The sequence below is a fragment of the Mycothermus thermophilus genome (assembly GCF_041956435.1).
Source record: "Mycothermus thermophilus strain CBS 625.91 unplaced genomic scaffold VTJ04scaffold_2, whole genome shotgun sequence".
NCBI lineage: Eukaryota > Fungi > Ascomycota > Sordariomycetes > Sordariales > Chaetomiaceae > Mycothermus > Mycothermus thermophilus.
In genome coordinates this window covers 2346498-2364956 of record NW_027191428.1, presented here as the reverse complement: position 1 = coordinate 2364956, position 18459 = coordinate 2346498, and the positions used below count along the sequence as shown (strand labels likewise).

General features: G+C 55.5%; 11 protein-coding genes across 11 annotated transcripts in view; 6 read left to right on the top strand and 5 right to left on the bottom strand.

Moving 5' to 3' along the window:
- Nucleotides 1-843: 843 nt before the first annotated feature.
- Nucleotides 844-1836, top strand: VTJ04DRAFT_3022 (uncharacterized protein; the record flags this gene model as incomplete). Its single annotated transcript, XM_069360877.1, has 2 exons — nucleotides 844-886; nucleotides 1568-1836. 2 exons carry the CDS (start codon nucleotides 844-846, stop codon nucleotides 1834-1836), a joined length of 312 nt encoding a protein of 103 aa, XP_069221543.1.
- A 26-nt stretch (nucleotides 1837-1862) lies between these two features.
- Nucleotides 1863-2207, top strand: VTJ04DRAFT_3021 (uncharacterized protein; the record flags this gene model as incomplete). The annotated part of the gene is made up of 1 exon (XM_069360876.1): nucleotides 1863-2207. One exon carries the CDS (start codon nucleotides 1863-1865, stop codon nucleotides 2205-2207), a length of 345 nt encoding a protein of 114 aa, XP_069221542.1.
- Nucleotides 2208-2251: 44 nt separating this feature from the next.
- On the bottom strand, nucleotides 2252-2532 carry VTJ04DRAFT_3020 (uncharacterized protein; the record flags this gene model as incomplete). Its single annotated transcript, XM_069360875.1, has 2 exons — nucleotides 2252-2372; nucleotides 2432-2532. The coding sequence occupies 2 exons, from the start codon at nucleotides 2530-2532 to the stop codon at nucleotides 2252-2254; spliced, it is 222 nt and encodes a 73-aa protein (XP_069221541.1).
- Nucleotides 2533-3103: 571 nt separating this feature from the next.
- Nucleotides 3104-3940, bottom strand: VTJ04DRAFT_3019 (uncharacterized protein; the record flags this gene model as incomplete). Its single annotated transcript, XM_069360873.1, has 1 exon — nucleotides 3104-3940. One exon carries the CDS (start codon nucleotides 3938-3940, stop codon nucleotides 3104-3106), a length of 837 nt encoding a protein of 278 aa, XP_069221540.1.
- Nucleotides 3941-5954: 2014 nt separating this feature from the next.
- Nucleotides 5955-6944, top strand: VTJ04DRAFT_3018 (uncharacterized protein; the record flags this gene model as incomplete). The annotated part of the gene is made up of 1 exon (XM_069360872.1): nucleotides 5955-6944. The coding sequence occupies one exon, from the start codon at nucleotides 5955-5957 to the stop codon at nucleotides 6942-6944; it is 990 nt and encodes a 329-aa protein (XP_069221539.1).
- A 1445-nt stretch (nucleotides 6945-8389) lies between these two features.
- Nucleotides 8390-9136, top strand: VTJ04DRAFT_3017 (uncharacterized protein; the record flags this gene model as incomplete). The annotated part of the gene is made up of 3 exons (XM_069360871.1): nucleotides 8390-8436; nucleotides 8539-8906; nucleotides 8955-9136. 3 exons carry the CDS (start codon nucleotides 8390-8392, stop codon nucleotides 9134-9136), a joined length of 597 nt encoding a protein of 198 aa, XP_069221538.1.
- Nucleotides 9137-9264: 128 nt separating this feature from the next.
- On the bottom strand, nucleotides 9265-10894 carry VTJ04DRAFT_3016 (uncharacterized protein; the record flags this gene model as incomplete). Its single annotated transcript, XM_069360870.1, has 3 exons — nucleotides 9265-9353; nucleotides 9411-10794; nucleotides 10889-10894. 3 exons carry the CDS (start codon nucleotides 10892-10894, stop codon nucleotides 9265-9267), a joined length of 1479 nt encoding a protein of 492 aa, XP_069221537.1.
- Nucleotides 10895-12217: 1323 nt separating this feature from the next.
- VTJ04DRAFT_3015 (mitochondrial 54S ribosomal protein uL2m) lies at nucleotides 12218-13499 on the top strand (the record flags this gene model as incomplete). The annotated part of the gene is made up of 2 exons (XM_069360869.1): nucleotides 12218-13202; nucleotides 13315-13499. 2 exons carry the CDS (start codon nucleotides 12218-12220, stop codon nucleotides 13497-13499), a joined length of 1170 nt encoding a protein of 389 aa, XP_069221536.1.
- A 1822-nt stretch (nucleotides 13500-15321) lies between these two features.
- On the top strand, nucleotides 15322-16919 carry VTJ04DRAFT_3014 (uncharacterized protein; the record flags this gene model as incomplete). The annotated part of the gene is made up of 3 exons (XM_069360868.1): nucleotides 15322-15578; nucleotides 15664-16115; nucleotides 16180-16919. 3 exons carry the CDS (start codon nucleotides 15322-15324, stop codon nucleotides 16917-16919), a joined length of 1449 nt encoding a protein of 482 aa, XP_069221535.1.
- Nucleotides 16920-17200: 281 nt separating this feature from the next.
- On the bottom strand, nucleotides 17201-17602 carry VTJ04DRAFT_3013 (uncharacterized protein; the record flags this gene model as incomplete). The annotated part of the gene is made up of 1 exon (XM_069360867.1): nucleotides 17201-17602. One exon carries the CDS (start codon nucleotides 17600-17602, stop codon nucleotides 17201-17203), a length of 402 nt encoding a protein of 133 aa, XP_069221534.1.
- A 627-nt stretch (nucleotides 17603-18229) lies between these two features.
- The window catches only part of VTJ04DRAFT_3012 (uncharacterized protein), a gene marked incomplete at both ends in the record, with an annotated part of 1705 nt that continues 1475 nt past the window's right edge, over nucleotides 18230-18459 (bottom strand). Inside the window, one exon of the mRNA XM_069360866.1 lies at nucleotides 18230-18454. Coding sequence (XP_069221533.1) covers nucleotides 18230-18454 — 225 coding nt within the window. The remainder of the gene's footprint in view (nucleotides 18455-18459) is intronic.

Genomic DNA, 18459 nt, shown 5'->3' with positions numbered 1-18459 from the left:
AGAGACGTTGTCTCCTGTGTTCAGGTCTTGACTGTGATTGATCATGAGTCGTGGAATGTTTTGAAACTTGTGTTAGATTCCAACCTTCCAGAAGCTCTAGGGAAGAATCTCTCTCCTCCAACCTGGCCGCAAAATCTGGCCGCAAGCTTTGATGACTCGCAGATGGGGCCTTTGTACACACGGGTTTGGTAGTATCCAACTGTACGTAAAAGTAGAGGAAAGTACGGAGTAGTCTGCAGATTTTGCTGTGTGTGATCATGTTGGACAAAGCCTGATCTCAAGTTGAAACGAAACGAAGTCAGGAACCCCTTGCCCGACGTCACCCCCTGATGTGCAGCCCCACCCTGCTCTAGTGGGGCTTGCTCGTTGCTGTCACGGCGATCACACAACCCCTTGAACCCCCACAACAAACCATCCCACCTCTAACCCTGACCTTCTTCTTTCATCCTCACCATCAACCCTCGACTTGAAACCAAGGACAAGAGCACTCTGCCGTAGCCTTCTCAACACTCAACCCGAAAGAGTCAAGACGACTAAGATCTTCACGTCACGGGCTGTGGCGAGTGTTGCACTGAGCACTGATGGCTCAGGTGGCTTTGTTGTTTTTTGGGGGGCATTGCACATCGGATTCTCTTTGACCGAGCCCTTGGCAGAAGGTGATGCGGAGGGGCAGAGGGGCATGGCAGTTTCATCATCGTGACCATTCCCCACTGCTTTGGCAAACTTTCTCTCTCTTGGCTGTCACCTTGCCTTTCCTTGAAAATCCGTGGGTCGATAGTGTCTGGTACACGTAGGTGGTGCCCTAGCAAAGGGCTGTGTTGAAGGGTCTTCACCTCCATGCCAATGCTGCAAGCAGCAAAACTTTGGGAGAACCAGCAATCATGGGGTGAGTGCAGGACGGATGCGCAATGAACAGCAGGCGGTGCCGACGATCGCATGAATTGAGCATGCCACGGCAAAGCAATCATGGCCTGGTATGCCTGTGGCTGTGGTGTTGATGGATGATATGCCCATTGCAGCAACCAGGGGGTTTCTCAGGGATGCTTCCCTCTCCATCCGGGGTGCCGCATGACGGGATGTGCTTCAACACCCGTGGCTTCGATCCCACCCTGCCGTGAAGAACCCTGCCGGACCAACTCCGCGTTCCGATGTCTCCCCTGCCGAAAGCTAGGTCGGCCCTGCTGCTTCTTCCCTCTTTTGTTGACTCCAAACAAGGCACTATTCAGTCCCCGGCCCCCCCTCCGGCTGGCACGGGGCCGCCCCTTGCGGATGGACCAAGCAGCTGCTCCACGCGTTTGATACGAGGACACTGACTCCGGCGTCGTACCGGGAGAGAATCATCCCATCTTCTTACTTAAACTACGTGACCCTCCCCGGCCGGGACATCATACACTTGGTTCCTGTGCGCTCCTCCTCCTGCTCAGGCTCTCTCGGGGCTTCCCCAGTACCAACAACATTCTTTTCTCAACTGACGAGGTCAAAGACCCTCATCGGCTTATACCTCCTCCCTCTTCACATATCTGATCTGTGCGAGTCACATAGATCATCCCATTCTTTTCTTTCCCAGAGGGAGCACCGCAACATCCATCCTTTCGCTTCGTCGCCGTTACCGTTCGCTTTTTTATACCACCTGGATTCTCCGAGAGACGCTTCGATTCTTCTAGGCTGAGCCTCCTTTTTTACACCTTACGCCTTAACGACCACGACCTGAGACTTGTCACGACCATTATCACGCCACCTAAGAAGAACACTCACGACCTCGTTCACGACCTCTCACGATTTGACGACCCAACAACACACTCATCATCCACCTATCAACCTACCTACGTTACATAAAACAAGTCAATCCTCCATTCTTCAAAATGTCTCGCTTCCACGCCCTCACCACCCGCTTCTCCTTCACCAACCTGCGCAAGCGGTCCATGTCGTCGTCCTCGACGGCCTCCACCACCTCCCGGACCAGCAGCATCAACAGCATCACCAGCAGCGGGCCCATGCCCATTCCGCGCTCCGCTGCCACTGTGGCTCGCGGCGCCTCGCCCGTCTCGTCCATGCACAGCGCCAGCAACAGCATTCACAGCATCCTCCTGCGCCGGCAGTCGCTGCTCGAGGAGGAGCAGGACGAGGAGGAGCGTCCGCTGCAGATCCTGGAGCCGAGGCCGGCCATGAGGTTTTGTAGCCTGGAGGAGAGGCTGATGGCTTTTTGATCAGTGACGTAGTAGGGGAGGAAGAGTTTGAGAGATTGGGGTGATTATGATGAGATGATGGCGACTGTTGTGGTGGTTGCTTGGTATTCTTCTTCGTGGGCAGGCAGGCCGGCCTGAGGGTTGGGTGTTTTGCCCTTTCTCCTCTTTTTTTGGTTGAGGCTTCTTCTTCACTTCTTCTTCGCTTCTTTCGTTTATTCGAGAGCCCATTGGCTCTTTTTTTTAACATATGGTGACGACGTAATGCTTGGTTATGGATGTCATGGAGATGGTGTGGTATGAGTGATGGAGTTGGTACTGGAGTTGGGCACAAAACTCGGGAGGGCATCTGGCGTTTCTGTCTCCTGGGATGGTTTAGGTAGCTAGTTACTCCGTAGAGGCGAGGGATTGCCCTCGCGCTATTAATGATGGAGTTGAACATATCATCCCATTTTTTGATACTACCTAGGTACATGAGGTGATTGAAGTTGGACCTTTGCCCTCCCCAGCGCTAAGGCCGGGTGATTTGATTGCTTACTTGTGCCTCTCTTGAAGGTTTGATACATGTGTCATCTTTTTATTATCTCCCGAGTGTACGTACACCTTCATAGATCATGGTGTTCGTGAGTCTGTGCCTCCGTCAAATATTTGATGGTGACTGGTGTTTCCTGTGACACTGTTTCAGTATGGTTTTGGCTAGACATGATTGTTGAGCACGGTGGTACCACCGTCACACGCCCCGCGGGCTCTGTGTATCTTCACAGCCAGCCCCTGCATCTACTCTGTAAGTGAGTGGCTTCATCATTGTGCCCTTGCAGATTCACATGCCTTCTTTGGGTGCCTGCAGATAGACTGCGGCATCCACCAGCATTAGCAGAACATAGGGAATGCAGACATCATGGAAACTCAATATGTGAGCTTCATGGAGTCCCTCCAGCCATCATTCTCCACTGCGCCTGAATCAAGTCATCATCCAGAGTTGACCAATCCTCCTCATCTCCAAGCCTATCGAGTGGCACACCCCAAAACTTTCCCACCCCATCAAAGTCCCGCAGCTCGGGTCCGTACCGATGCCGCATTGCGTCTCCAAAGGCCTTCTTCAGCAAGCTTGCAAACTCGATCAACTCCGGCTGCCCACCGGGCTCGTTTACAAGCGACTTCCACAACTCGACGGGCTGGCTGTTCCTGTCGGTCTCGGGCAGCTCACCCCCCTCCTCTTCCTTTTTTACTTTGGGATGCGAGGCCAGCTCCTCAATGCTCTTCTCCAGCTCCGGGGTGGTGTCGCACCGGCGTGGATCCAACACTGACTTGACAATCAAGACTGCCGGAGTGCGTCCCCATATGTCAAGGGCCCAGGTGAGATCACAGAAGGCCCTGGCCACGAGACCCTTCAGTCCTGCCATGTTGGCAAGCAAGACGGTTTCAAGCCTGGATCTTATCGCTGCTTCGCGCAGGGGGTCTGTGTAGTCTGGTGAGCCGGGTGGCGTAGGCTTGAGTTCGCCTTTGGGGTAAAGAGGCTTGTACTGATCCGTGTAAAGATAGTGGACCAAAGCATGACCGGCAATACTCCCCAGGGCGTCGAAGCTAAGGATGATTCCTTGTTTCTGGATATCGGCGCTGAGGAGAGGGCACCTCTTTTGGATGATGGATTGGTGGACTTGGAGAAAGTGACAGGGTGAAAAGCACAAGTAGATCATTTCATCGCAATAGGGCCTATGAGAAACGCCAAAGGGGTACTGGTTAGGTGATGATTTCATTGAGGGTTTGATGGGGGTGCTCGGTCCATACGAGGCTTCGAACTAGCCGCTGAATACTGCAGCTTGGTCCATGACGGCGGCAAGTGCTTGATCACACTCGTGTTGGCAGTACTACTGAGAGCATTTCGACTTGGTTACAAGAAGGCAAGTGCTTCGACACAAGATATACTCTTCTCTTTTCTGCATTTTCTACGCTTCGTGGCCAAACAGTTGGTACTGTTGGTGCACTTGTTGGTAAGCAAAGGCTGAGGTGGACATGGTCATGCCCAATCCCTCTTCAGCCGAGGCCATCCAGTTCGGTGTCTACAGAGTATATTCCAACACGAAATACTCATATGCTTGAGTTTCCCAAATGACAGGATGCATGTTCTCATCTTCCTTTTTCTATGTTTCCCAAGGAGCGAGGAACCTAGAGGTCGCGCAGCCAGGCCACTTACACGACATTGGGCTTGGCCTCACTCAGGGAGCGCTGGCGGTGAGAGCCAAGACGTGCCTCTGCCGGGGGAGGTCGGGGATGCCAAGCAGAATGATCAGTCGGGACAGGGTTATTCCGCTCCATTCCCAACGACATGTCCTCCACCGCCGGCGAGCATACCACAGTTGCAAGGCTGAGGAAGACCAGCTCGCCGACCCGTGTGAATCTGGGGCTGTAAATGGATCATGTCCGATGCCGATGGGGCTGTGTGGCTAGGAATAGTACCTCCTTCCAGGTTCCCCGAACGCCATGGGGGTTGTCGACGTGGCAGGAACAACTCAACATGCCAAGCCCACATCACGCCGCCCTTTGTCATTTGACATGATTCAACATGGAGAACAGGAAGCGGCGGATGGCTTACCGCGCCAGTGGAGTTTCTTTGGGCCAGCCATGACTCCATGACTTCCACTCGTTTTCCCTGCTTCACTTTTCGCCTTTGAGGTCATCTTGAACGCGACCTTTGAGCCATTGACGACGCGCGAAACATGGAGCCCTGGTTGGGACCATGACGAGGGTCGGGCAGCAACCAGGAAAACCAACCTCCCCCCAAAGCCTCGTCGTGGGCGCACATGTGATAGGTGATACCAAACGACACGCGTCGTCTGTGTCTCCTACGCGCCACTATTCTCGCGATTGTCTCCGGGGTTATGAAGGTTCGTGTTCTTCTCTTGGAGAACTGCCTTCACCATCCTCCCTTGATCCAGCTATGTCATCAATCTCCATCACTCATTCCAGTACGTCCACTTCAAGTCTTCCTTTCCTTCTTCTTCTGAGAAGTTATTCAGTCTCTGACCGCCGGACCACAGGCCACTGCACGGCTGATATCACACCCACCGTTCCTACCACTCTCACCACCGCTTCGAAACATCATCACCAGAACCCATCGACCATGACCATGGATGAGGTCAAACCGCCAGGCTGGCCATCTACGGCCAGCATCTCAGCACGACTTCGTCGGAGTACTCGCCGAGTTTCTCAGACAACAAAGTTGATGGGTGGTGCGGGAGTCGAGCGTCAACATCAGAAATCAAGAGGTCCAAGTCGTCATGAGAAAGGTAAGAGACACAGAAGTTGCATGTTTGCCCAGTTTTACTCCAGAGTTCTGTTGCAATGTGCTGCGTTCTTCCATTTTGTCTTTTTGTTGTATGTTTCACTTTCACAGCTTTCACTCATCCCAATCTTTCACTGCCCAATTCACTTCACTCTCATGGTTGGTCGTGCGAGTTTTCATCTCAACTCGGGGTTCACTTGGTCGGTCCCCTCAACAAAGAACAGCTGTGCCATAACCACAAAACCTTAACCTTAACCTTCCATCCCCTTCAAAACAGCACCTAAAATGTCACATGCTGCTGTTGCCAGTCTTGCCAGCTGTAATTGTTTGTTTTGCTTCCCCCAGCTGCAGAAGTTCACCGTTTCCCAACTTCCCCCCTTCAACTCAAACTCGACTTTGCAGTTTTCCAGTCTCAACACCAACACTCAACCAACAACAGATTGCTGACACCAGAAATCGCAGCACTCACTGCCATCATCGCCGCCGCCATGTTATCGCTACTTCCTCTCACCAAGCCAACCTCTCTTCTTGAGGGTCGGCTTCCCCGGCGTCGATTGCTTGGACTCTGCAAGGTCTCGCGCACTTCGCAGACTGATGATGCCCCCAACCTTCTCGGCGATGGCTCGACCTTCCCCATTGAAAGCCTGTTGCCTCGCGAGCGCGAGGATCCATGCCTCTTCCGCACCCGGCTGATGGATCGGCCTGCCGAGCCCGATGTCGACATGGTGTTTGAGTCTGTCGACGCCCCGGATCTCCGCTTCGACGACTCGCAGTGCATCTCAGTCGGTCGCTCCATGGACAAGTTCAAATCGGTGCCCAAGGATCACGCCTACCCCGACCCCGCCGTCGCGGAAAGCGGTTGTGCTGTCGCGGAACTCAATCATGTCGCGGAAGTCAACCCTGCCGTCGCGGATTTCGGCCATCTTGCTGCGAAAACCAAGTCGATCCTGGTTGACAAATTCAACTCGCCAAGTCACGAGCGCCTGTCTCAAGATACCGCCAAAGCTTCCGAAGAGTCCTTGAACCGGGTGCCATCGAAAAAGGCCATGAGCGACACATCGACACTCTGCGGGCCAAACTTGGATGAAATCAACGATGGCCGCGCCAGCAAACACAGCCTCTACGACGAAAGCACCTATGACGATGAAGAGACCATGGAGGTTGTGAACATGCCGTTCTGGCCACCTGTCAAGCGCCAAAATCACAGCCTTCACAATGCCAACGATTCCATACCCGACGACATGTCCATCATTTCCGATGCCTCGCTCGTTCCGACATATTTCCCCACTGACATCACAAAACAACAGCGTCCCCAGCACCGCGCTCTTCTAAAGCGCCTGGTCCGCGTCAAGGCTCGGGTGGCTCGCCAGACGGTGCGCAACCTAAAGCGTTCATGTCGCAATGCCGTCGAGGGCATGTTTGTCGACCAAACTCCCCCCAGAAAGCCAGTAAAGTGCGTCGCTGTTGGGGCGATCTAGATTGCGGGGTGATATGGCGGTGGGAGCTCAGGGCTTTGCGGAGAGGCCAATGCAGTTTCATCCACTTTGGAATGGCAGCGATGTGTGTATGTCCGTTGGCTGTGGTCCGGGTTGTGTGTGTGGGAAAGGAGCCTTGCTGCGCGCGGTGTCATTCAGGGTGAGCAAACTTTGTTAGTATCCCGGTCCCATGGCATTCGGATTGCCTCTTGCTAACTTTGTGAGCAACACAGGCTCGTGGTTCTGTCAAAGATCTCGGATCTCGGATCGGGTCGCTGCAGGACGTCATGACATTCAAGTAACAAGAGCCGAAGTTCACCTCACCAACCGCCAGCACAAAAAGCTCACCTCATCGACCACCCATCACACGTGCTCACATTCGGCCAGCGATGTCTTCGTGGCTTTAAACGCCCATTCCGGAGCTGAAGTTGGCCTCACATCGTCAGCGGCAACTGACTTGATACCCCCAGTCTTCCCATCATCCACGCTTTCCTTTCAGTCGATTCATCCTGCTTCCTCTTCGACTTGGGACTACGGTCCAACTGTTTTCCAACATCGTGCTTTCCTTCTGTCTCGCAATCTTTTCATCCACGGCACAGGATGGGTTTGGGCGGCGTTCTCTCTGGCGTTGAATGTAGTTACGAGGCATGATGAGCATTGGGTTTTCGGAGATTTGGAGTTTGTGTGTCGGGGCATGGGATACGTATCATGATGCATCATCGGTTTGGGGATACGCTAGGGACGCAGAGCATGAGCTATGAGTTACGGGCATGGGATGATACATACATGGGACATAGGGAATGGGCGTTTGCGAGCAAGCATGTGAGAGAAGGTTAAACAGGTCATGGAGTTTTTGGGGCGGGAGAATCTTTGTGTGTGTCATGTGTTAATGAGTTATGTATTTGTCGTTTGGGAGGGCCAGCTTTTTTTCATTGTGTTAGTATGACATGTCCCTTCAAGGGAGGGAATCAATTCAAAGCGGTTAATTGCCCTGCATATGCCAGATGCCATCTTTTTTGCTTCTTGCTCATCATGTCTGACACCGCTGGCCGATCCGAGGTACGTACCTAGGTAGGTACCTCGAATCTGCTGCCATGGAAGCATGTAAGCATATCACCAGGGCAACAACAATCCCAACACAGGCCCGGGAAGATCACACCAACACACATGCTGCTACACTCACTACTACCACACCCCACAAAAAGGACTTTGAGGTGAAGTATCACTATGCTTTTCATTCCGCTCGATGATGAAGGCGATGACTATCCGCTTTCAATGCCCGCCGAGGCAAGCAAGCTCAAACTACTCCTACGAGAGACTACTACTACTACTACCAGACAGAGAGAAGCCTTTTCTCAACAATGATAATGACAATGATGTGATGGACAATGCAAATGCTCCCATTCCGATCCCTAAACCGCGAGAGAACCATCATCAAACCAGCAACAATGAGACAAAAACAACACACAGGACAACAACAACAAACAATATGTATGTACACAAACCAGACACAAGAGGGTGTTGTTTTTTTTTCCTTTCCCGGCATGCTCTCTCCCCCTCACCCCCCGCAAAGCCAAGCCAAAGACAAATAACGTAGCCATGCCAACCCTCTCTCCCATGCTCTGCCTCTACCCATTCCATATCCCATACCTGAAAACAAAACTCTCTGTGCCTCTCCCGTCTCCCAAATGCTCAATGATGCAGCCATGATGCCAAGATTGCCCGAGTCCGCCTCGCGCGGTTTGACGCGAGGGCAAGCGTGGACTCTGTTCAAGCAAAAAGAACAACTGGGCAGGCAATCAAAACCGAATCCCCAAGGTGAGATGCGAAAGGGTTGTTTTTTTTGCGACAAGAGCAACACCATGTTGAGCCAACAAGAGACAAAGAGCCATACATATAATACTCCCGACCGACCACCCAACCGACCAACCGACCCACAGAACACCGTCCCACGAACCCAGCCATGTAAAACCCTCAGGACGCCATCACCATAATGATCCGGTGGAATAAAAGATAAACTAGGCGAAGAGGGAAAAACAGAGAACAAAATCAAACACAATAACCGACATGTCGCCGTGGCCCGAGGCGCGATACCTGAGACGCCTGCCAAATGCCTCAATGGACGCATGATCGTGCCGAAACATGATGACATGAGGACTGGGCTGCCGCAGGGCAAGACCCGGGATGCGTCGTAAGAAAACGTATCGTGTCATGAGTCGTCATCGGGCGGGCGAATACAACCACGGCGTGGTATATCCTGACACTCTGCACCCGACGGCAGAGACGTTTTGTGCCTGATGAAAATGGCGGGCGATGAGGTCTCTTATGAGATCTCATCCAGGGTGAGCTGAGTGTTTGTAATGCCGTACAGGGGGGCATTCTTCTTGGCCCATTGCCGGGCAATTATTGATGCTGAAAACATGTTAGCATGGTGGTCGGTGGTAATGGTGAGATGGAGACGCGACATACCCTTCAAGAATTTCTTGCTAGCATACTTCTTGAAAAAGGCCTCGTGGATAACAGGACGGGCCATGTAGTCGATCATGATGAGGACGACCGGCTGGATCTCCTCCTCGGTGTAGCCGGCGTAGTAAGACAAGGTCTCATCCCACTCGCCACGATCCAAGATCAACCGGGCCAGGTACATAGCAGCGGCCGCAATATGGCTCGGACGGTAGCCCATGAGGCGGTGGTCCAACAGGCCAATCTCCATCAGATACTTCCCGAAAGTGCGCGACTCAATGTCGTAGTTATCCGCCTTGGAGATGCGGCGAAGGAAGTTCATAGGATTGGGGTAGCTGAGGTCGTAGTTGAGAGTGGCCAGAACAAACCGCTCGGCACTGAGAATCTCGGCCTCAGTAAAGCCATCGTCGGCGATATGCCGGAAGTTGGCAATGTGAGGCGAGAGAACTTCCTCATACTTCGAGGCAATGAACATGGCAGTGATGCCGACGAGCTGAAGACGATCGAGCTGGACCACCTTCTCGGAGAGGAAGCGGTCGACAATGTTGACAGCAAGGAACAGCGTCTCAGGAAGCAAATGGAACCGGGTGTGGACCTCGACGAGCCAGTCGATCAAGATGCCACGCGTCTTCCAGTCGAGATCATCTTGGTGAGCCATGTACTGGGGATTCGGGATCGAGTTGGGCTCCAGATCGCGCAGGTACTCGAAGATATCATTGGCATACTCGGCAACCATCAGAGGGTCATCGAGATCCTCGGCGTCCAGGATCTTGGCAGCCTCGGGAGTGGGAGGCCGGTGCCGGGGAGCGGCAGCCTCGGGGCCGGGAGAGGCCACAGGCTCCTTGGTCGCAGGTTGTTGCTGAGTCACGTCGGTCTGGATTGAGTTCTCATCGTTCTCGGATGTGTGGACCTTCTTGCGGATTGGCTCGCCCTCTTCCGGGGCCTCCTCTTCCTTCGCGGCGGGCGTGGGCTCCTTGGCCTTCATCATCTTGCGCTTCTGCGCGACGACGGAGCCGGCAGCCGACCCAGCACGCTTGGTCTCAACCTTCTTTGCTACTTCCTTCGCAGTGGCCGTAGCCCGTGTGGTGGTGGTCTTCTTGATGCCAGTGGGACCAGCCTTGGACACGAGGCCAGTCCGGGTGGTGGCCTTCTTGCCCTCGGCCACTGACTCAGTCTTGGCAACATTGCTGACATCTCCGAGAACATTGCGCTTCCGGGTGGGATTGGCGGCAGCAGTTGTGCCAGCCTTCTTGGTCTGCAACGGCTTCGAGGGCATCGAGAGCTCATCTGCATTCATAGAAGCGGCGGCCTTGGCACGCGTGACGCGAGCGGTGACAGCAGTGTTTTCGTCATTTTCGTTCGTGACCGAACGCAGGTTCCGAGTCGCCCTCTGCGGAAAGAGATTAGCAATGGGCCAGATCGGTCGACATCTTGGACGACGTCGACCGAGGAAGGTCTCCGTCGCGCTCGGGATCGTGACTTACAACCATTGTGGCGACTGTGATCGGAATGCTAGACAAGTGGGTGTTACAATGCTCTGTGGAAGTCAGCAATGACGCGTCTTGGCTGGCGGTGTTGACGCGACGGGAAGCCGGCGACGCGATGGCCAGGCAGAGTGAACTCACCGATGAGGTAGAAATAACCGACAAGCAGGTCGAAATGACGTGTCTTTAATCGTGGGATATTACTGTTGTTCGCCGTCCACCAGAGACGCGACCGGCCGAAGGAGACTCGAAACGTCGGAATCGAGACGCGTGATTCTTGGTCGGTGAGGTCGATGAAAATACCGACAAGGTGCCAATTGAGAATGGGGGCACGTCAAGAGAAGAGAGTCGGTCGGGTGGTAATTAAAAACAAGAGTGGTGGTGAAGATGGAAGAAGGTGGTGGTGTGGGAAGAACAAGAAGAAGCCGGTCTTGTTTTTGAAGGATGGTGGAGGTGGACAGATGTAGTGCAAAGAGCAGGGAGGTGAAGCTTGATGTGGGACGGGTCGAGGTCAAATCAGCACGGGTGGGCTGGGGCAGGTACCAGGTACGAGACAGTCGCGCCTTCCAACGTGCCACGGGTGGGTCCGCGATGGGCCAGGAAGCGCGTCGACGCCGACAAGGTTTGCGAGATCTGTCTCGGAAACCGAGTCAACGAGCCGCTTTGGAGACGCAGCAAACTTTGCAGACCGAGACTGAGTTCTGTTGCGCTGGCAATTGCAACGAAATCGAGAATTGTTGGGTGTTGGAAGGTGTGTTGATGTGAAAGAGGGTGGAAGAGGAGAACGAGCTTAAAGTGTGCAGGTGCAAGTACACGGTACGTATAAAGAAGACGCGGTCATCCCAAACCGTGCTTTATCCACACCCGTTGATCGTCAACACTGGCAACCGCGGGGCAACGGATTTTTGATTGGCTCTTTGTCGCGGGAGCTCCCACCCGCGTTTTTTTCCGCGATCCGCCGTGGAGACGTGGAAAGAGTGGGGTCTGTGGCTGCACGCGTCTCTTCAGCCTCCCTTTGTTTGCGCACCAGCCACAGCCTGGAGCTCCCAGGGCCTCCGGTGGGCTGCGGGCTCGAGCGTGGCCGGTGCACGGAAGGACCCGCCGATCAGCCGAAGTCTCGCAAATTTCCAGGGCCGACGACACCACCACCAGCAGACCGCTTGCCCACCACCATTCCAACAACCCACCGCCGCCAACACCAGCGCTGCCAGCCACCACTCGCAGCCAATCGGCTGCGACACGCTCCTCCGAGCTCCCTACATTCTTCGTCTGGGCTCCATGTGCCAGTGCAGAGCCCTTTGGCGGCGTTGAAAACCTCAGTCCCCCGCAATGTTCCTCCAGCCACAAGTCCGGACTCTGGTCCGGGCGGCGGCCACGCTCCCTTCCCTCTGCCAAAGGGCCGTGCAGATCAACCCCATCCGACGGTATTCAACCCCGGTACAGAACGAACCGACTAGCGATGCGCCCAGCGCCGCCGACATTCCGACATTCGGGCCCCCCTCGGCTCCGTCAGCCGAGCTCATTGCTGTCAAGATGCGCACATATAAGCCCAGGACACCAGGTCTCCGACACCTCCGGCGTCCCATAAACGACCACCTGTGGAAGGGCCGGCCCTACCTTCCCCTGACCTTTCCCAAGAAGGGTCAGAGCAAAGGCGGCCGCAACCACTCGGGCCGCATCACGGTCCGGCACCGGGGCGGCGGCGCCAAGCGGAGAATCCGCACCGTTGACTTCTTCCGGTGGACGCCGGGCCCGCACACGGTCGAGCGCATCGAGTACGACCCGGGTCGGAGCGCTCACATCGCGCTGGTGACGGAAAATGCGACGGGCAAGAAGAGCTACATCCTTGCTGCCGAGGGCATGCGGGCAGGAGACGTGGTGCAGAGCTACCGGGCGGGCATCCCGCAAGACCTCCTCGACAGCATGGGCGGCGTTCTCGATCCCGGTATCATTGCGGCCAAGACGTGCTGGCGCGGTAACTGCCTGCCGCTGCACCTGATCCCCGTCGGCACGGTCGTGTTCAACGTTGGGTCCAGGGCTGACGGCCCGGGCATCTTCTGCCGGAGCGCCGGCACGTACGCTATCATTGTGTCCAAGGAGGAGGAAACGCGCGCCGACGGTACCAAGGTCATGACGGGCAAGCACGTTATCGTCCGGCTGCAGAGCGGCGAGGTCCGCAAGGTCAGCAAGGACGCCTGCGCTACCATCGGCGTCGCCAGCAACATCATGCACCAGTTCAGGCAGCTGGGCAAGGCCGGCCGCAGTCGCTTGCTCAACATCCGGCCGACAGTGAGAGGCGTGGCCATGAACGCAAGTATGTGGGCCGGGACTGATCCTTCCCTTTTTCCACTTCCCTGTTCCCTTCCCTTCTCTTTCTCCGTCGCTCGCCATGGTCCACCGCTCGGTCGCTGACAACAGTCACCCAGATGACCATCCCCACGGTGGTGGTCGTGGTAAATCCAAGGGTAACCGGCACCCTGTCAGTCCATGGGGCCAGCCCGCCAAGGGTGGCTTCAAGACGCGCAAGAAGCACAACCCCAACAAGTGGGTGGTGGTGCCGCGGGAACGTAACTTTGGCAAGCGGAGGAACAAGAATACGTCGTCGTCGTGATGAGCGAGGGACTTGTGTGTCTTGTTGTACAATATGTAAACCAGTACCTCACACTCAAATCGGGAACCAACGAAACATCTACGATACACGGATAGAGACGGCGGTTCATGACATATCCACCTCTCGTTTCATCTTGACTGGGTTAGTCCCGTCGTGGCAGCAGGTGTTGTTTGAGTTTAATGACCTCACACCCACACCGATTCAGGAATTCACTGCGGCTACACTACCTCACTCAGCACTGAAGTCTGAGCTACCTATGTGCCTAGTTTATTAGGTATTGTACATGCCCGAATCTTATCTTCGGCCTACCGGACCATGTCCCGGAGGCCGCGTCACATTGGAGGCTGTGTGCCCAGCTGTGGAGAGATCGAGCTTCCACTATTGGCGCCCGACATACCTAGACACTGTCCAAGCCTCTCTCAGTTGGTAGAAGCCCGCTCCTCACAGATGTGAGATGTTACCCAACAATCCGCGAGATCTGGAGGATCAGTTGGCCGCACGAAGATCCGGGGAAACGGAGTAATTATACGCAGTCAGGATTATCTTGATAGCCGCTGTTCGATGCGTCTTCGCTGTGGCTTCGCGGCCCGGACGGTCACTGTCCTTTTCCGAGCGGTGGAAGAAGCGGGGCCCCGCTGAGGTGACTGCCCGACTTTCGGTCTCTCAGCGCGGCGGTGCCCAACCCGCGCGCGCTTGCCGGAGCGGGAGCACGACACCGACCACCGAATCACCAACGCGTAATAGCCTGGCGGGGTCGTAACTGCCCAGCTGCCAGCGCGTCCAGAGCCGCAGTGTGTGCTTTTCTGGGCACTGTGGCGCCGAATAGTCTCCTGGCCAGTCCCTGCCAGTCCCCACCTAAGGGATGGGGCTGGGTTTCAGCTCGCCCTCCCTTCTCTGCAGCACTCCACAGATCGGCTCGTCTTGGCTGCCATTTCTGATTCCATTCATTCAACTTCGGCGTTGCGGTTCAGCCGTCCACTCGTCCAGGAGACTGCACTGCCGGCTTGAGGTGAGAGGGGTGAGTTGTTGGCTGCAACCTCGTCTGTTGAAGTGAACTGGGCTCAAGGCTCGAAATTCAAGATGCATCGACTCCCAAATATGTCCACCATGCCCAGTCGGTCGGTCTCTTGAAAAGTTTCCCATCTTTTTCTCCTTTCCCTTTCTTCTTCCCCGTTTCTCCATTTCCCATTCCCATTTCCCCTCCCCTGTTTCAGAGTCTCGGGCGTTGTGGCCCCCGAATTCCGCTACGTCGATCTGGCCTTGGCCAACCATCCACGGGCCAGGCGCCTTCTGATTCCCATTTGTGGCTGAGCGTTGCGACACGGCGGCAAAGAGCAGACACGAAGTCTGACGAGATCTTGTGTCGTGTGCCCTTCGACCTCTTGCGGAGAATCCCAATCGTTGTCCAGGGAGCCGTTTCGCTTCGACAAGCTCCCAAATTACCGGCGGATCCCATCCATTCACTTCAGTCTCCAGAAGGAACGGCGCTTCCAGAATTCCAGCGCCCTGGGTCTTGTTTTCTCAGGGGGGCCGGCCAGATCCTTTCCAACCCCAAAATTGCCTGCTTAGCGACTGTCCAGACCCTTGGAGCTGCCTTACGCAGTAATCAAACGGCGGTTATTCCATCAGGGTTGGCTAGGTTCTCCCGAAGCGTCGCATCCCGCACCTCTGTCGTGTGCTGGGCCCCTTTCCCTTCTTGTCCAAGCCCGCCGCAGCCCAGCACCATCAGCACGCCCTCCCGCTGCGGTTTCACCTCCTTCACCATCCCATCGCTGCCCGCTACAACTCCCGCATCACTCCCGGGACCGACCTCCCGTCTCCAATGCCCGACGATTTGGACCGTCCTCTCATCAACCACGGTCGTGCCTTTTCGCCTGCTCCCACATTTGACCGCGGAATCATGACCAACATCGATCTCTCGGGGCCATCCCCGCGGAGGAGACAAAGGGTAACTTGGGTTGTCTACCTCTCTTATGGCTTCGACTGGCTCGTCCTCATCGCATTCGGCGCCATTGGTTATGTCCTCGGCCACATCACCCCGAACAAGCGGCCCTTTTCTCTCGATGATCGCAACATTGCGTATGTCTGCCATTTCATTCTGCTCCGTCTCCCGCCGCTCCATGCGTGTATGCGCGTGCGCCGTGTTCTGACATGTCGTCGATAGCTTCCCCTTCACCGTAAATGAAACCGTGCCCGTCTGGCTGCTCGTTATCGTCGGCATCCTCGCCCCTATCGTCATCATCGCTGTCATCTGCCTGATCTTCGTCCCCGGTGCTACAGTACCTCCAGGAACTCCCAAGTCGCTCATCTGGAAGCGCAAGCTATGGGAGCTGCACACCGGTCTCCTGGGCCTTGCCCTGTCTATCATCGCAGCATGGTTCATCACGAATGGCATGAAGAACTTGTTCGGAAAGCCCCGGCCAGATCTGCTGTCTCGCTGTGAACCCGACCTCGAGAACCTTCAGAAGTACATCATTGGCGGCACCAAGTCGATCCCGGGGGCGACGCTCGCCGGGCAACTCGTCAGCCCAAGCATCTGCAAGAACAAAGACAAGGCAAAGTTGGACGACGGCTTCAGGAGCTATCCGAGCGGGCACTCGAGCTCTTCTGCTGCTGGTATGTGCATGGTTCCATCCGCCTGGTCGTTTGGCGGGAGACTTTGCTGACACTAACAAACTAGCCTTGATTTACCTGTCTCTCTTCATCGCTAGCAAGTTTGCCATCACGATCCCTTTCCTTGCGCCCGCCGGTTTCGCCGACGCCGCCGCATTCACCGCCTTCCCATCGCGCACCAAGCTGTCCAACATCAAGGTCGCGGCCCCCGACACGTACGAGCTCTCCCCGCGCGGCACCGGTACCCTGGCTGGTGCGAGCATCGACTCGGGTAAGGGCGTTTCGAAGCAGAACCAGGCCGTGCAAGCCGTCCGCCTCCAAGCCGCCGCGCCGCCCATCTACCTCCTCTGCATCGCCGTGATGCCCTTCTTCGGCTCCGTCTTCATCGCCGGCTCGCGCTGGTGGGACTACCGTCACCACGGCTTCGACATCATCTTCGGCTACCTCATCGGCACCATCTGCGCCTTCTTCGCCTTCCGCTACTACCACCTCCCCATCTCGCACGGCGCCGGCTGGGCCTGGGGTCCCCGCAGCCACGACAAGGCCTTCTGGGCCGGCGTCGGCAGTTTCAGCTACGCCACGGACCACCTGCGCGGCGAGTACCGCTCGGGAGACGAGGAGGAGGCTCTCACCACCGACAGCGACCCCTTCGGCCGCGGCACGGGCACCGGCCTGGCCGCGCCGAACAGCACCCAATACCACCGCCCCCATCGCGACAGCCCGGCCGCCACACCGCCCGCCGTATCGCGGAAGGGGACGGGGATTGAGGAGGATACGACGTACGTGGGCGCTACTGAGCGGATATGAGAGATGAATACGTACAGCCGCCTGGTGTCGGACCAAAAACTCCGCTTATTACCACCTCTCTCGTTCTGTCTCTTTAGTATTTCTTTAGTGGTGTTTTTCTCAGTTTTCTGTTTTTCCTCTTTGGGATTTGTGATGGTAGTTCTGCGCTTCCGTCCATGCAGAAGAACTCTGGACAATGTGGATGTTTTTTCGAGGGTCGGTTTATGTCGCGTAGGTGTGGGACGGAAGGTGCCCGGTGGGATTTTTTTATTACCTGGGCTTGAGGTCCTCCCTTGATTCGTTCAGGTTCGGGTTCGGGTTTTGAGAGAATGTGTGTCATCCGGGCTGGGATCATTTCCTTTTATTCCGGTTTCCCTTCCCTGTTTCATTGTTTCCTTTAGAGCGACATATCGGGTCCATCCATCTGGCAGGAACATCGGCGTTGTGGGTTGTGTTGGCCTTGGGTCTGCGTGTGTGGGTGAGTGGTTAGGTGTGTCTTGTGTGTGGCTTGTGTCGTGGCGGGGTGTGTGTGTGTGTGTGTATCGTTTGTTTATTTTTGTTTTACGTCGGTTGGCTGGGAGAAGCAATAGCGAAAATACTTCATACTTGACTTGGCCTACGTGATTTTCCCTCTTCTGTTTGGTGGTTTGTTCTGGCCAGGTCTGGGTTGTATGTGGCTTGGTTCTTTGTGTCTTCGTCCACATCGGTCCTTGGGATAGGAGAGGTATGGGTATGTATGACCAGCGGGTTTGATCGCTATTTTTCTCTCTCGCTCCTTAATAGCGCCTGGTGTCTGTTGACGTCCTGCTTGGATAACCACCATATGGCGAGGATGAGTCCATGTTTTGTGTACTCGTAGTCGTCCTTAAGGACTTGGGTTGTTGTCCTTTTGAATCGGAAGACTCAAACAGAAGCTACTGGGCCGTGTTCGTGTCATGGAAGCTGTCGATGATTACCGTGTACTGTATGACAATGCGGCCACCTTCGTGAGGAGCACAGCGTTGAGGATGACACCAAGTACCTAGGTAGGTACACAGCCATGCTTCAGGCCGTTCCACCAGTCCCGGGGTCACATATCGGGAGTTTGACATGTCACGTTCAACGGGCATCTCATTATGCAGTCACCACACTCCATACTGTCATCTCACTTCATATCCAGGCCGCCATGTAGGACAAAACAAACACTCAGACAGGAATACAAAACAGAGAGAGAGAGAGAGATTGATTCATTACCTACTCCATCCCAACCACAACTACACCTACCCAGCCAAAACACCAAGACATGCCGCTTTTCCTCGCTCAAGCCGACAACAACAATAAACACCTCACCCTCAAGCAACGCTCCCCCCCATCTGCGCATCCCCCGTCGAAAACCCCGACACCACCGAGCTCGCCCCACCGCCCCTGTCACCGCCGGCAGGCACGAGCGGCCCAGCCCCGCGGTAGCGCGTCAACTGGCCCGGATGCTCTTCGGCCCCTTCCTCGATATCATCGTCCACCTCGATCTCGTCCTCCTCCTCTTCCTCCTCCTCCTCGTCGTCCTCGAGCTCCTCCTCCTCGT